At 38.6% G+C, this 14,908-nt stretch overlaps 2 protein-coding genes across 3 annotated transcripts in view; one reads left to right on the top strand and one right to left on the bottom strand.

Annotated features, from left to right (window-relative positions):
• crb2b (crumbs cell polarity complex component 2b) overlaps window positions 1-1,469 on the bottom strand; it is a 57,927-nt gene extending 56,458 nt beyond the window's left edge. Inside the window, exon 1 of the mRNA XM_067414507.1 lies at window positions 1,374-1,469. The gene's annotated coding sequence lies outside the window, so the exon portion shown is untranslated. The remainder of the gene's footprint in view (window positions 1-1,373) is intronic.
• On the top strand, window positions 1,347-14,908 carry prrt1b (proline rich transmembrane protein 1B). Of its 2 annotated transcripts, XM_067414509.1 has the most exons (5): window positions 1,347-1,458; window positions 6,785-6,962; window positions 7,071-7,722; window positions 12,307-12,432; window positions 12,535-14,908. In XM_067414509.1, exons 1-5 carry the CDS (start codon window positions 1,449-1,451, stop codon window positions 12,679-12,681), a joined length of 1,113 nt encoding a protein of 370 aa, XP_067270610.1. In that variant the 5' UTR covers window positions 1,347-1,448; the 3' UTR covers window positions 12,682-14,908. The 2 variants fall into 2 exon arrangements, with proteins under 2 accessions (XP_067270610.1, XP_067270609.1); XM_067414508.1 differs by having other exon boundaries at window positions 6,785-7,722.

Genomic DNA, 14,908 nt, shown 5'->3' on the forward strand with positions numbered 1-14,908 from the left:
TATATTTTTCCAGGATTCCAATATTCTGTTTTAGCATGAGGACAATGGAAAATTATTAAAATTGAAAAACGTTTGCACCTTAATGATTACTGTCCTGTTTAAAAAAGACCATTCAAGCAGCACGTTTAAAAAAAGCATTAAAGCAACAATGGGGAAATGCTGTCCCCTCAATGATAATGTCAACCCTGGTTGGATAAGGATTCAAAATTGGATATGAAGATGAAATCTGACGCATAGCTTCATTGTTAAAACTGATAAAATAATTGCTGTCTGTGATTCTATATGGGCTGTGGCAATAATTGTGAAAAATAATAGCTCGCAGCAACATATGGAAAAAAAGAACTATGAACTAGTTCATTTTTGGAACTTAGTGAACTTAGTTCAAAATTTTGAAGTTTGAACTATGAACTGAACTAGTTCATTTTAAAATTTGTGAATTGAACTTTGAACTAGTTCATGTAGAACGTGAACTTTCCCAACATGTGTATATATAGACACTACTAGTCAAAAATTGTAAAAGATTAAGGTTTAATGTTTTTGAAAGTCTCTAGGCTGCATTACTTTGATCAGGGATACAGTCAAAACAGTAAAATGTTAATACAATTTACAATATTATTATTTTTTTAAATCAAAAATTGGGGGTACGATTATAAAAAGACACCAAAAAAAGAAGAAATTAATACTATTATTTAGCAAAGGCACATTAAATTGGTCCAAAAAGACATTTCTGAAATAAATAAATATTACAGAAGTTCTATTTATAATAAATGCTGTCCTTTTGGACTTTATATTCTAAGATTCCTGAAAAAAAAAAGTTTCCACAAAAACATTGATAGCCGAATAAGCATAAGTGTTTCTTGAGACACAAATCATCTGAGAATGATTAGTGAAGGATCATGTGACACAGAAGACTGGAGTAATGATGATAAATTCAGGTTTGATCACAGGATATAAATTACACTTTACTATACAGTATATTCATATAGGAAACAGATATTTTATGTAAAACAATATTTCTGTTTTTACGCATTTTTGATCAAATAAATGCAGCCTTGGTGAGATAAAGAGACTAATTTCAAAAAACCTTAAAGTTTCCAAACTTTTGGCCGGAACTATATAAAAATTGAAAACATAATTTATATTATTATTACAATTATTACACTATTTTATATATGACACGTTTACAATAACAGACCAACACGTGCAGGTATGCTCAGAGGGACAACCAGACACGGCACCAGATGTCAATTATTAAACAAACACGATACTGTTCAGAGAGAGAGAGAGAGAGAGAGAGAGAGAGAGAGAGAGAGAGAGAGAGAGAGAGAGAGAGAGAGAGAGAGAGAGAGAGAGAGCCATTTCACACGTCTCACCTGAACATCAACACACTCCAGCTGGATATTTCCCACAGGATAGTTTTTCTTCCTGATGAGCTCTGAGCGTCGCTGATGGACACAGGTAAAATCACCAGCCTTTATCATTTATGCTTTCAGTCCAGATTAAACTCATGGAAACGTCTGTTCATCGTCACATCAGAACTCTGGGAAGGCTGGAAAGCATCCGAGAGCGTCGGTAGTTGCGTAAATCCATCTGTTTATAAAACACATAGTTTTGATAAGAGATCTGCTTTTGTTTGAGCAGGTCAAACAATTATGAAGAACATAACTGTGCATATTGCAAACCATCTAAATGTTGGGTAATACTTTACAATAATTAGTTAACATTAGCAATGAGCACTGCATTATTCCAGCATTTATTAACTTTATGAAAGTTGTCATTGATTGTTCACAGTGCATTAACTAATTAACGAGCGAAAACAAGAGCCTCAGTGAGGCTTGACCAGCATCTCCAGATCCCACCAACTAACAGCCTGAATGAAAGAGCTCCTCATCTGGGTCACCAGAGATCGCCTCACCTGATCACGGTCCACCATGTGCATTTCTGAGGGTTTATATCAGAGGCTTGTATTTCAGGACTGAATAATTCATGCGCTGAAGGTTTCTCCTCGAGCCGAGACTGACGCTGCAAATCTCTCTCAGGTGGAATATTACGATGTGTAGCAGCACCTAAACTTTTTGAGTCAAAATTTAATTAATGTTTGTAAAGATTTATTTTTTAAAGCAGTTAATACTTTGATTCATCAAGGATGCATTAAATATGTTTAAAAGTCACAGTAAAAGGCATTTATAATGTAACACTTTATTTTATTTTAAATAAATGCTGTTCTTCTGGAATTCTACTCATAAAAGAATCCTTAAAAAAAATGCATAATGGTTTCCACAATAACATGAACGTTTTTCAACATTATCAATTTAGAAATGTTTAGCACTTTGAGATTTTCTTTAAAATGTTAAGTACTTTATAAATTTAATGTATCATTATTATTGTTATTGTTATTATTATTAGATTAGTCAATGCATTAGCACACATTATCTAACAATGAGGAATATACAGTACAGGTCAAAAGTTTGGAAACATCAGTCTCTTCTGCTCAATCAAGCCTGCGTTTATTTGATAAAAAAAAAAAAAAAAGAAAATTGTAATATTGAGAAATATTATTACGATTTAAAATAATGTTTTTCTATGTGAATATAAAGTAAAGTGTAATTTATTCCTGTGATCAAAGCTGAATGTATCATACTCCAGTTTTCAGTGTCACGATTCTGATATAATTTCTTATTTTATGTTGAAAACAGTTTTTTTTTTTTTTGTTCTTTTATGCAAAAATTTGGGGTAAGATAAAAAAAATAATAGTAATAATATTTAGCAAAGGAACATTAAATTGATCCAAATAAGACAGTAAAAACATTTCTGAAAGGAATAAATATTACAAAAAAAAGTTTATTTTGAATAAATTATTTTCTCAGTGAATCCTGAAAAAAGTATCTCAGGTTCCAAAAAAATATTAAAGGACAACTCCGGCGAAATTTAAGTTTATCTCGATCATTATATAGCTGTTATATAAAGTCTATAGGGGAAAAAACGAACCGGATTGGTGCTTGCAACGGAGTTATTACAGTTAATGCCCAGAGAATGCCTTTGTACTCACAAAGATATAACGATCAAGATAAACTTAAAAATTCGCCGGAGTTGTCCTTTAAGCAGCACAACTGTTTCCAACATTGATAATATCAGAATGATTAGTGAAGGATCATGTGACACTGAAGACTGGAGTAATGATGATAAATTCAGCTTTGATCACAGGAATAAATTACACTTCACTATATATTCACATAGAATATACAGTGCCTTGCGAAAGTATTCGGCCCCCTTGAACTTTGTGACCTTTTGCCACATTTCAGGTTTCAAACAATGATATAAAACTTTATTTTTTTGTGAAGAATCAACAACAAGTGGGACACAATCATGAAGTGGAATTAAATTTATTGGATATTTCAAACTTTTTTAACAAATCAAAAACTGAAAAATTGGGCGTGCAAAATTATTCGTCCCCTTTACTTTCAGTGCAGCAAACTCTCTCCAGAAGTTCAGTGAGGATCTCTGAATGATCCAATGTTGACCTAAATGACTAATGATGATAAATAGAATCCACCTGTGTGTAATCAAGTCTATTAATGCACCTGCTCTGTGATAGTCTCAGAGGTCCGTTTAAAGCGCAGAGAGCATCATGAAGAACAAGGAACACACCAGGCAGGTCCGAGATACTGTTGTGGAGAAGTTTAAAGCCGGATTTGGATACAAAAGGTTTCCCAAGCTTTAAACATCCCAAGGAGCACTGTGCAAGCGATAATATTGAAATAGAAGGAGTATCAGACCACTGCAAATCTACCAAGACCTGGCCGTCCCTCTAAACTTTCAGTTCATACAAGGAGATGACTGATCAGAGATGCAGCCAAGAGGCCCATGATCCCTCTGGAGGACCTGAAGAGATCTACAGCTGAGGTGGGAAACTCTGTCCAAAGGACAACAATCAGTCGGATACTGCACAAATCTGGCCTTTATGAAAGAGTGGCAAGAAGAAAGCCATTTCTTAAAGATATCCATAAATAGTGTTGTTTAAAGTTTGCCACAAGCCACCTGGGAGACACACCAAACATGTGGAAGAAGGTGCTCTGGTCAGATGAAACCAAAATTGAACTTTTTGGCAACAATGCAAAACGTTATGTTTGGCGTAAAAGCAACACAGCTCATCACCCTAAACACACCATCCCCACTGTCAAACATGGTGGCGGCAGCATTATGGTGTGGGCCTGCTTTTCTTCAGCAGGGACGGGGAAGATGGTTAAAATTGATGGAAAGATGGATGGACCCAAATACAGGACCATTCTCCATTGTCCATTTGCACTTGACCAATACAGAATAGCACTTACTGATCACCACAGCAACGACCAAAAGCGCACACTCCTGGATCATATCTACGTCTCTCATCCGGATTTGTGCCTTCAGGCGGGTATGTTACATAGTTATCATAACTATCAGAATCCAGTGTTCTGTATATTGCGTACGTGAGTTTTTGTTGTAGATGGCTATTGCTGCGCGTTTAGCTAGAATACAAAACCAACCCATTGGGCCACTGAATCTGCATTAACGACAACAGCTGGGGCAACAGCCTTAGTCCTAATGGGTTGTTATCATAGCTATCAAAATCCAGTGTTCGGCACTTTGCGTACGTGAGTTTTTGTTGTAGATGTCTGTCTTTAAAAAAAAAAAAAAAAAAAAAAAAAAATTGTTGTGTATTGTCCTAATTAATTGAGATTTCTTACAGCTCTTACAGGTTTTTGGCCTTGTCTGTTCCGTTGCTTCTATTACTCTCCCCTTTTTTGTAAGTCGCTTTGGATAAAAGCGTCTGCTAAATGATTAAATGTAAATGTAAATTCTGGAAGAAAACCTGATGGAGTCTGCAAAAGACCTGAGACTGGGACGGAGATTTGTCTTCCAACAAGACAATGATCCAAAACATAAAGCAAAATCTACAATGGGATGGTTCAGAAATAAACATATCCAGGTGTTAGAATGGCCAAGGCAAAGTCCAGACCTGAATCCAACCGAGAATCTGTGGAAAGAACTGAAAACTGCTGTTCACAAACGCTCTCCATCCAACCTCACTGAGCTCCAGCTGTTCTGCAGGAGGAATGGGCAATAGTGTCAGTCTCTCGATGTGCAATACTGATAGAGACAAACCCCAAGCGACTTACAGCTGTAATCGCAGCAAAAGGTGGCGCTACAAAATATTAACTTAAGGGGGCCGAATATTTTTGCACGCCCAATTTTTCAGTTTTTGATTTGTTAAAAAAGTTTGAAATATCCAACAAATTTCATTCCACTTCCTGATTGTGTCCCACTTGTTGTTGATTCTTCCCCAAAAACTACAGTTTCACATCATTATGTTTGAAGCCTGAAATGTGGCAAAAGGTCGCAAAGTTCAAGGGGGCAGGATACTTTCACAAGGCACTGTAGTTCTTTTAAATTGTAGTAATATTTCCATATTTTTAATCAAATAAATGCAGCTTGGAGTAGTAGTATTTAAGTTTATTGCCATATCAGCATCACTGGCTATTTAATGGCAGGTACAGATTAAACATTTAACAACATACTTTCATAATTACAATATAATAAAAACAAGCATTGAAAAAAAGTACATGCACAGAAAGAGTACATTTTTTATAAAAGATTCTTTAAATGTACTTTAAGTATTCATAGGATACATAAATCTTTAAAAGTTTGTCCTGATAAAAAAACGCTCTCTCATAACACAAACAATTTGGCAGTCCAAACGCATATGTTTTACAGTGAAGTTGGTACTACTAAGCCCCACCGTCGTTTTTTTTTTTTATAGAAATAAAATTCAGTTAGAGAACAGACAGTACATTTAAAAACTGAAAGTGTCTGCTTAATAAAGCATCATCTGAACGAGAGTCGCAGCACAAACGCAGCAGGACTCAGCGAAGAGCTGACAGACAAGATGATCGCGGAAGATCGGGATATGTAAAAGCGCCTGTTTAAGGGGGTCTGTCATTGGTGCTAATTCAAAACCAAAACCAAAATGTCCACAGCCTCACAGAGCGCACATTTACGGATGCACTGTCATTCACGGTGTGCGCACTGGCGCGTTTTCATGCATACGGAAGCTTAACTTTCATAGGAATTCATTGAAAACACTCACTTTGCTCCTCTCTGTTATTTTTGCAGAGCGTGTGTGTGCATGTTACTTTCGGTTAGATAGAATTAGTGATTTAAAAGCCCAGTCGGTGATACCAGTATTACCAGTGTTGTCACACGTCGATTAACCGGTGGAAAAATGTCCTCACCGTCATATTCCTAAACTGACCCCAAACTTTTGAACATTAGTGTATTTTAAAATAAATCAGATTTTTATTTCTGATTTAGAAAGAAAGTGTATGTAAGATTGTGGCCAAAACTGGTCCTGCAATCACTTTCAAATGACTGTAGATCGGTGTATGCCCCTCCCTCTGACTCGAGGTTGCCAGATTGGCTGCAGGATTGGCAAGAACGTTTGTATCTGCAGCTGTGGTTATTAGATCAGATCTGACAACCCGGATGCCCAAACACTACTGACTTCGTGATTGGTCGATAGGTGGAGGGTGGAGTTTCAGGCCAAAACACAACATATCAACATCAACATCAGTTGAGGGCTGCAACAACAACTTTTAAATGACAATATCCTGGTCGGACTACTGTTGTCAGTGAAATTAACATGATTTCTTAATGTCTTGTGACATGTCAGGACCATTTTATGATTCATTGAAATAACGTTCTTACATACAGTCCCTTTAACCTTCCATCTGTCTCTTCCGTCCACCAGCCATTCCTCCGAACTTCCCCGAAGATCCACAGCAGGTTCATCCAAGGCCTCCTAACCTCCAAGAAACTCCCGATCCATCTGTACAGAGAGAGCCCACGGTCTTACCCAGCGTTCCAGCATACGACTCGGTCAGCATCCTCACCATCGGCCCAACAAACGACACCGACAGCATCCAGATGGGCCATAGATTGACCGACGGCGACAGCATCCAGACGGGCCATAGATTGACCGACGGCGACAGCATCCAGACGGGCCATAGATTGACCGACGGCGACAGCATCCAGACGGGCCATAGATTGACCGACGGCGACAGCATCCAGACGGGCCATAGATTGACCGACAGCATCCAAACGGGCCATAGATTGACCGACACCGACAGCATCCAGACGGGCCATAGATTGACCGACACCGACAGCATCCAGACGGGCCATAGATTGACCGACGGCGACAGCATCCAGACGGGCCATAGATTGACCGACGGCGACAGCATCCAGACGGGCCATAGATTGACTGACGGCGACAGCATCCAGACGGGCTATAGATTGACCGACGGCGACAGCATCCAAACGGCCCATCCCGCGTACGACACCGACAGCAACCAAACGGCCCATTTGGCATACGAGACCGACAGCAACCGAACCTTAAACCCAGCGTTTGACACTGACAGCACACACACACTCCACCCCATGTACACACTGGAGAGGGGGACCATGGAGGGACTCCCAGGGCCTCCTGGAGGTGACGGTCCAATCTCCAGCATCTCAATGAATCCACCTCCATACAGCCTATCGGATCCTAAAACAGCCTACTTCAAGTCCCCCTCACCGCTGATGAATTACCCCAACCAGCCCGTCATCGCCTGTCAACCGGGAGTCAATCCGCCGGCTTTCTACCAGCCCTCCTTCCTCCCGCCGTCCACCTACCCGTCCTACACTATAGTAAGATCATGGTTTCATCTCTAAACTCAAACCCCTGGTCTCACAGACAAGGCTTTAGCTAGTCCCAGAATAAAATGCACATTTTAGCAACTGAAAGCAACTTGCACTGAGATATCTTAAAATATGCCATTGTCTCAAAATGAACGGCAGTAATGCATTTTTCTAATACACGTGGACCCACTTTATATTAGGTGGCCTTAACTGCTATGTAATAAAACTTTAATTAATCATTTGATACAATGCACTTATTGTGTGCATACATGTTTTACATTGTACTTACATTTTGAAAAATACCTGCATGTAATTATGTCTGTAATTAATTTCTGTAGTTACATTTGTAATTAAACAGTTGGCACTTCGCTTACACCCAACTCTACCCTTAAACTGACCCACACCACCACACCTGTCCCTAACTTTACCCTTAAACTGACCCACACCACCACACCTGACCCTAACTCTACCCTTAAACTGACCCACACCACCACACCTGACCCTAACTCTACCCGTATTCATCCTCATATCAGCAAAGGTGTTTTGCAATACAATTTGAACACAGTAAGTACATTGTACTTGTACATTTTACTTAAGGACCCCTAATATAAAGTGGGGCTCTAAAGTCAATAGTATTATTCCACACACACATTTTTAAATATAAAAAATAAAAGGATTGCAATGTAAAAGATTAGTGCACATAAAGATTGGTTTATTGCACGTTACACCCAAAACACTTATTAAGAGCAAAAGTGGATTCAGACATGCCTTGGACAAGTGCACATGCGCTTTGGACCATGCGTTCAGTTCATTAAAATTGGGCCCTACATAAAACAAAAAAGCTGTTTTCGTGACCCAAATTTGGGTCAAATATGGACAAACCCAACCATTAGGTAAATAGGGCACTCGGACATTACTGTAATAAATGTTTTGTTAGTTAATGCATTAACTAATGAACTTATTTTTTCAATTGCTACCATTTTCTCTTTAACCTCTTAGGGTGCGTTCACACTTGTCATGTTTGGTTCGATAAAAACGAACCCTGGTGCGGTTGCTCGGTTAGTGCGGTTCATTTGAACATATGTGAACGCTGCCACCCGAACTCTGGTGCGCACCAAACAAGCGGACCGAGACCGCTAAAAAGATGGGTCTCGGTCCGCTTCCAAACGAACTCTGGTGCGGTTCGATTGATATATGAACGCAACACGGACCAAAGACATGTAAACGGACCAAAAACCGGACGTAATGTCACAAGATGCCACGCATAATGCAGCTGATTTGACGACGCGGAAAGATCGGTGTACGTTATCCAAAATGAGTAACTTTAACGTTAGAGGGCAAACGTAGAGCAACGAGGAAGAGCCTCATCAATATTTGGTCTGACGAGCATGTTTCGAAAATGCTAGAAAAAACACACAAAAAGCAAACCTGGCTCTTCTCATCAAAGTTCCTGTGTTGCCCATTATTAGCAGGTACAGACGACAGAACGGCCGTCTCTTTTGCACAACGGAGGAAATCCTGCTGCTGTTTTGAATGTTTTGAACATTTTATGAGCTCTTCATGAGTTCTCAGCGGGTAAAAATAATGCCACATGTACACGCATAAAATGATCGCGTTCAATCCAGCACACAGCGTTGTTTTGAATGTTGTGAACATTTCATGAGCTCTTCATGACTTCTCTGGTAAAAAATAATGCCATATGTACACGCATAAAATGCCCGCGCGTGTAATCCACACACAGCATTGTTTTGCATGTTCGGTAAACGAGCTCCTACGTCATATAAACCGACCAATCAGGTTGTGAGCGTCTCCCTGTGCCTTTGGTTCGGTAACTTTAGGTTCGCTGTTAAAAATGCCAGTGTGAACGCTAAGCGGACCAGGACTATTATGTTTGTTTTTGTTTTTTGGTCCGGACCAAACTAACCAAACGAACCGAACTACAAGTGTGAACGCACCCTTAAACACTAAATCGTTCTGGCACCCTTTCCGCCTGGATTTGGCCTACCCAAACTGAAAAGCTTCTCATACCCACATACAGTGGTCTAAAAACACAGTATAAATAAAGTGGACCAGATACAGTGGTCTAATTTGGTGTCATTTTACAGGAAATCCTTTAATGTTACATAAAACACTGCTAAAAGTGATAAACATTTAAGTTGTCTGAGCTGTAATAAACCCCCAAAAAAGAGGTGCTTTTTGATTTTTTGGTAAGAAATGTATTTTTGAAAGTGTGTAACTCTTAAGTATCCAGCAGACAGTTTTGGCTGTTTCTGTTTCCAGCATATGTGACATCAGTTCTGACTGGATCTCTTCCACATGGCAACCTACCCCAGTTTCTCTTGAAGCCAATAAGGAAGTGACTTAAACTGCAATTCATCGACTGGCCACTAGAGCGGCTCCAGAAAGGAGCAGACTCTCATTGAGTTCATGTTAAAATGCCCAACTTTACAGCAGAAAAAAACATGTTTACAGCCTGGTACAAATTGTGGTTTTGGTCTATACGGCTAATTTTGACCTTCATGACAACTGTGAGGGGGGTGAATTTTTATAACTCATTTGTTTACATTATATAAAGCCTTAAAGTTCTGCATAATTAAGGGCGTGGCCACTTTGAGTGACAGGTGGATAGCCAGTTATCCGCTGTCTGTTGGTCATCACGTCACCTCAGCTCCGCCCACATCCCACCACTTTGCCCATTGTAAGTTTTCCAGGGGTGGCCCGCTGACAAGATGGCAACGGCCAGCTAACATTTGTCTCGCTGATTTTCGTCATCCAAAACTGTTTATTTTGTTATCGTTTCGTTTTCGTCAGTGAAAAAAGGTTATCAAAAATTATGACAAATTATTCGTCAACAAAATGAACACTGGTTTATTACAGCTCAGACAACATATACGTAAATGTTTATCACTTTTAGCAGTGTTTTATGCGACAAATTTGCGCATTTAGAGACAACTGTATGTACTTTTCAATTTGGGAAGACCAAATCCAGGCCGAAATCTCCAAAAAAGGTCCCAGAGCTTAGGAGGTTAAACAAAATCTTTAAATTCAGGTTATTCTTGGTTATGAGTAAACCATAAAAAATATAACCCAAATAACTAAAGATTGCATTGTAGGACTGGAGCTTCCGGTATTGCTGTTTGGATCTAAACATCTAACACTTGATTTCCACTGTCATAATGTGTAAAGAACTTTGGGTGTACACAGGGGCGTTTCTAGGATTTTTATTTTAGGGGGGCTCAGCACCCAGTGAGGGTAGGTCTGTAGAAAAAATGGTAACACTATTTAGTTTAGGGTCCAAATTGCACTATTAACTAATAGCTTACAAACATGCATACCCAGAAGATATTGGCTGTTTATCATTACTTATAAAGCAAATATTAATACCTTACTGCATGGCCATACTGTACATGCAATTATCATACCCAATAATGTAGGCAGGTTTATAATAACCAAGACCCCAAATGTTAGGGGGTTCTAACATGGTCCCCTGAGAAAATTTTGATTTCTATGATCTACATATGAGCATTTTAAGATGTTCTGAAGGCCAAAAAATTTGATAACAATAGCTTGAAAACCATGTCACTGGGCAGTAAATTATTTGTCTTATCTCCACATCTCTCGTTTTCTCTGTTTTTATCTTAACCTGTCTCTTCATAACGCTGAGCTTTGACTGTTTTTTTCCGTTTTCGTCAGTGAATAAAGTGAACATATGGTTTACATATTAACATACTGATATTTATGTTTCATGAATAATTTTCTTAGACACGTTAATTTACTGTTTATCAAAGTTTTAAGTTTATTAAAATCACAGTATGAACATTCATTAGGCTACTAATCTTATGCCCAATACAGGCTGAAAAAGCTGATGTTTTATTAATTGACTGAATGTTACAAATAGAATTATATTAATTTACAATATATACACATTCATTTTTAAACTTACGCCTAATCTGATGAAAATGGCTTTGTTAATATTTTCTGTTCGTTAAGGCCTACATTATGAATCACATTGGCATATTTCCAGTTAAAAATGTCTGAAAATTAGACACAACAAGTTTATTCATTTGCCTAAATATTTTTTTCTTTTGATTAACATTTCTGACTTAAAGCAGAAGCTGTCAAATGTTTAATTTAGCTGCATTTATCTTACTTGACGTCGAGTTACGCTGCTAAAATTTGTGCTCAGCCTCAGCAGTTTCGGTGTGACCATAAAGCCCGCCTACTCTGATTTGATTGGTTTTAACAAATATTTTGACATTGACGAGCGGTGACAGACCAATGACGCTCAGATTTACACACACACACACACACACACACACACACACACACACACACACCTCTGCTTCTGACGTGCGCTGCGCTCTGCTCAGAGCCGCTGCGGATTAGAGAGACAGACTAAAAAACGGGACGAAGCCGAAGCCCAGTTTCATATGTTTTAAAGGTTAATCACATATTTTTTAGGGGGGCTGAGGCATAAGTTTAGGGGGGCTGAAGCCCCCCTAAAAAGGGCCTAGCGACGCCTATGGGTGTACAATACTTCATATGAAAGCGCTATATAAATGCCCCATTCATTCATTCATTCATTCATTCCAGTACATGAACGGGCCGATGGTAGAGGACCAGCCACCCCTGCCCAAAGACTACCTGGTTGAATCCCTGCTGGTGACCATCTTCTGCTGTCTCATGAGCGGCCTCATCGCAGTCATGTACTCGTATGAGGTGAGCGCCTGAAAGACAATGCATGAGTACAGACACAAACACAAATTTTAGGTATTAAATAATGAATAAAGTCATTAATCCTGACCTCTGACCTCTCTGCAGACGCGTGCAGCACTGACCAGGGGTGATATCCGTGAAGCAGAGAAAACGTCCCAGAAGGCCCGTCTGCTTGTCATGTTCAGTTTGATGTTCGGCATATTTGTTTTTGTGGCCTGGATTATTTATATAGTGATATTGTTCTGTGTATAGAAACCACTGAGAGATAAAACTGGTATTACGTACACTACCGTTCAAAAGTTTGGAGTTGGTAAGAATTATGTGATCAAAAATACAGTAAAAACTGAAATATTACAATTTAAAAGAACAGTTTTTCTAAGTGAATATATTGTAAAATGTAAATTATATTCAGTGATCAAAGCTAAATTTATCATCATTACTCCAGTCTTCAGTGTTACATGATCCTTCACTAATCATTATAATAGGATTAGCTCAAGAAAAGGGTTTGCTTCATATTTTTGTTGAAAACATGTTGCATTTTATTTTTCAGGATTCTCTTCAAGTTCAAAAGAACAGAATTTCTTTGAAATATAAATGCTTGTTACATTATAAACGTCACTTTTTTCTGAATAAAGTATGATTTTTTTTTATAACCATACTGCACCCAAGCTTTTAAACGGTAGTGTAACTGCTGAGAAGACACTAGTTTTACAGCATGGAGAAGACGTTTAAAGGTGGTACTTCTCATTCTTTACTATTATTCTAAAATGTGACCCTGGATCTCAAAACCAGTCATCAGGGCCATTTTTAGGCATAGGCAAACTTGGTGGTCGCCATCAATGGGGGCCGCAAATAAACGCATATCTGGCCCTAGATTAGTGTGTGTAAAGGGTGTCACGGCCACCCAAAAATTTTATTACAGCCCCCACTAGTTCCCCCACACTGGATCAGAGAACTGTGTGGGGGAACGAGTGAAAAAAAACAGGTACAGTAAAAAGTGCACAAATCTGTATTTTGTTAGGGCAGTATTTCACACTGTCAAATGGGCAGATCGCATTGCTCTGCGTGTATGTTAGAGTTTAAAGCTCCACTGTGTGATATTTTCCCTCATCTAGCGGTAAAAAGGTTATATGACCATCCAGTGAATAATTGTTTCTGTTCCTCTTAATTCTGATTTCGTTTTAACTCCTACGGTGGCCGATTTAGTCCAAGATTAACATGGCAATCCCCCTCTTCACATTCGACACGGTGCCATTGAGTGTTAAAAACGCAGAAGGCGAAGCTTGAATTTAAGGGTATGTCCCTCTTTGGCTACTGTACTTTCAAAATGGAGGGGCAAAATGGAACCCCTCACCCGTATGTATTTTCAATGGCATATATATTATAAACTTACGAGAATACTTTATTACTTGAAAAAAGTAAATATACATTAATGAGCACATATATTTTTGAAAGAGCTAAGTGTTTTTAGCTAAAAATAAGCTAAAAAAAAGTTACACAGAGTAGCTTTAAATATAATGCCGCACTCACTTCAGTAAGTGTGCGGTTATATTTTGAGTCTACAAGCTTTCTTCTATACCTCCAGAAAGGTTTTTGCAACAATGCATTGTTAAAGGATCAGTTTGTTTTGTTATTGTTCCATATAAAACTTTCTAACGGTCAATATAAAAATTGCATTATTTAAAGGGGAAGTTCAAGCATCAATGAGCAACAAAACCGCACTTAATCAGTATTTATTCTTATTATTTTCATGTGAAATGTATTAATAACATGTTATAATGATGTAGTTATGTCTGAGAACAATTTCTTAGCAGCTAGGGATTGCACAAATATCCATCTTATAGCCTTAGTTCTGGCAGGGCACGCTAGTCAAGATTGCATCAACTGACTGTGAGCTTATCGGGTCTACCTATAGGAATAAGATGTCTATCACAGCATACAGGTCCTTCAGTATTATCAGCTGCCATCATGTTTTTCTGGAGCTAATTACCCTCCTCCATTCACAGCTCCTCCACTCGTCAGTCAGGATTTGGCATCTGATTCTCCTTAAAACAGTCTAAATTCCCAAAATTAGGTTGTACATATTAATATTGGCATTAACCCTATGTGCAATACATCTTGTTGCTTCTGTTCTGTTTACCCTCGGGGCTTTATCACTGCTCTCCCTGCTCTTATCAATGCTAGGATGTGCATGGAGGTCTTGCCCAGAACATAACCACACCGCCAATCTAAACTTTATGCTAACTGTCTATCACTTAGATAATGTGTTATATAGGCTATACAGGCATCCGGCTACACAATGGTTTTTACTGGTATTAATGTATGTGTGCATTTGTTAAATAATCCCAGTAATTAAGGGCACCAATAAGGATTTCGTCTAGGGTGTCCGAACGGCTAGAAATAGCCAGTCGTAAGAGTCAGTGTTTTTGAAATTTATATTAATTTCACCTCAGCACTGAATAAATACGCTTTCCATTGA

The sequence above is a fragment of the Pseudorasbora parva genome, chromosome 13, assembly GCF_024679245.1.
Source record: "Pseudorasbora parva isolate DD20220531a chromosome 13, ASM2467924v1, whole genome shotgun sequence".
Lineage (NCBI taxonomy): Eukaryota > Metazoa > Chordata > Actinopteri > Cypriniformes > Gobionidae > Pseudorasbora > Pseudorasbora parva.

Excerpts from the sequence above, each read along its gene's own strand:
- prrt1b (XM_067414508.1), top strand. Across the intron at positions 7,723-12,306 it reads CCTACCCGTCCTACACTATA|TACATGAACGGGCCGATGGT; the intron begins GTAAGATCATGG and ends CATTCATTCCAG. Across the intron at positions 12,433-12,534 it reads CAGTCATGTACTCGTATGAG|ACGCGTGCAGCACTGACCAG; the intron begins GTGAGCGCCTGA and ends ACCTCTCTGCAG.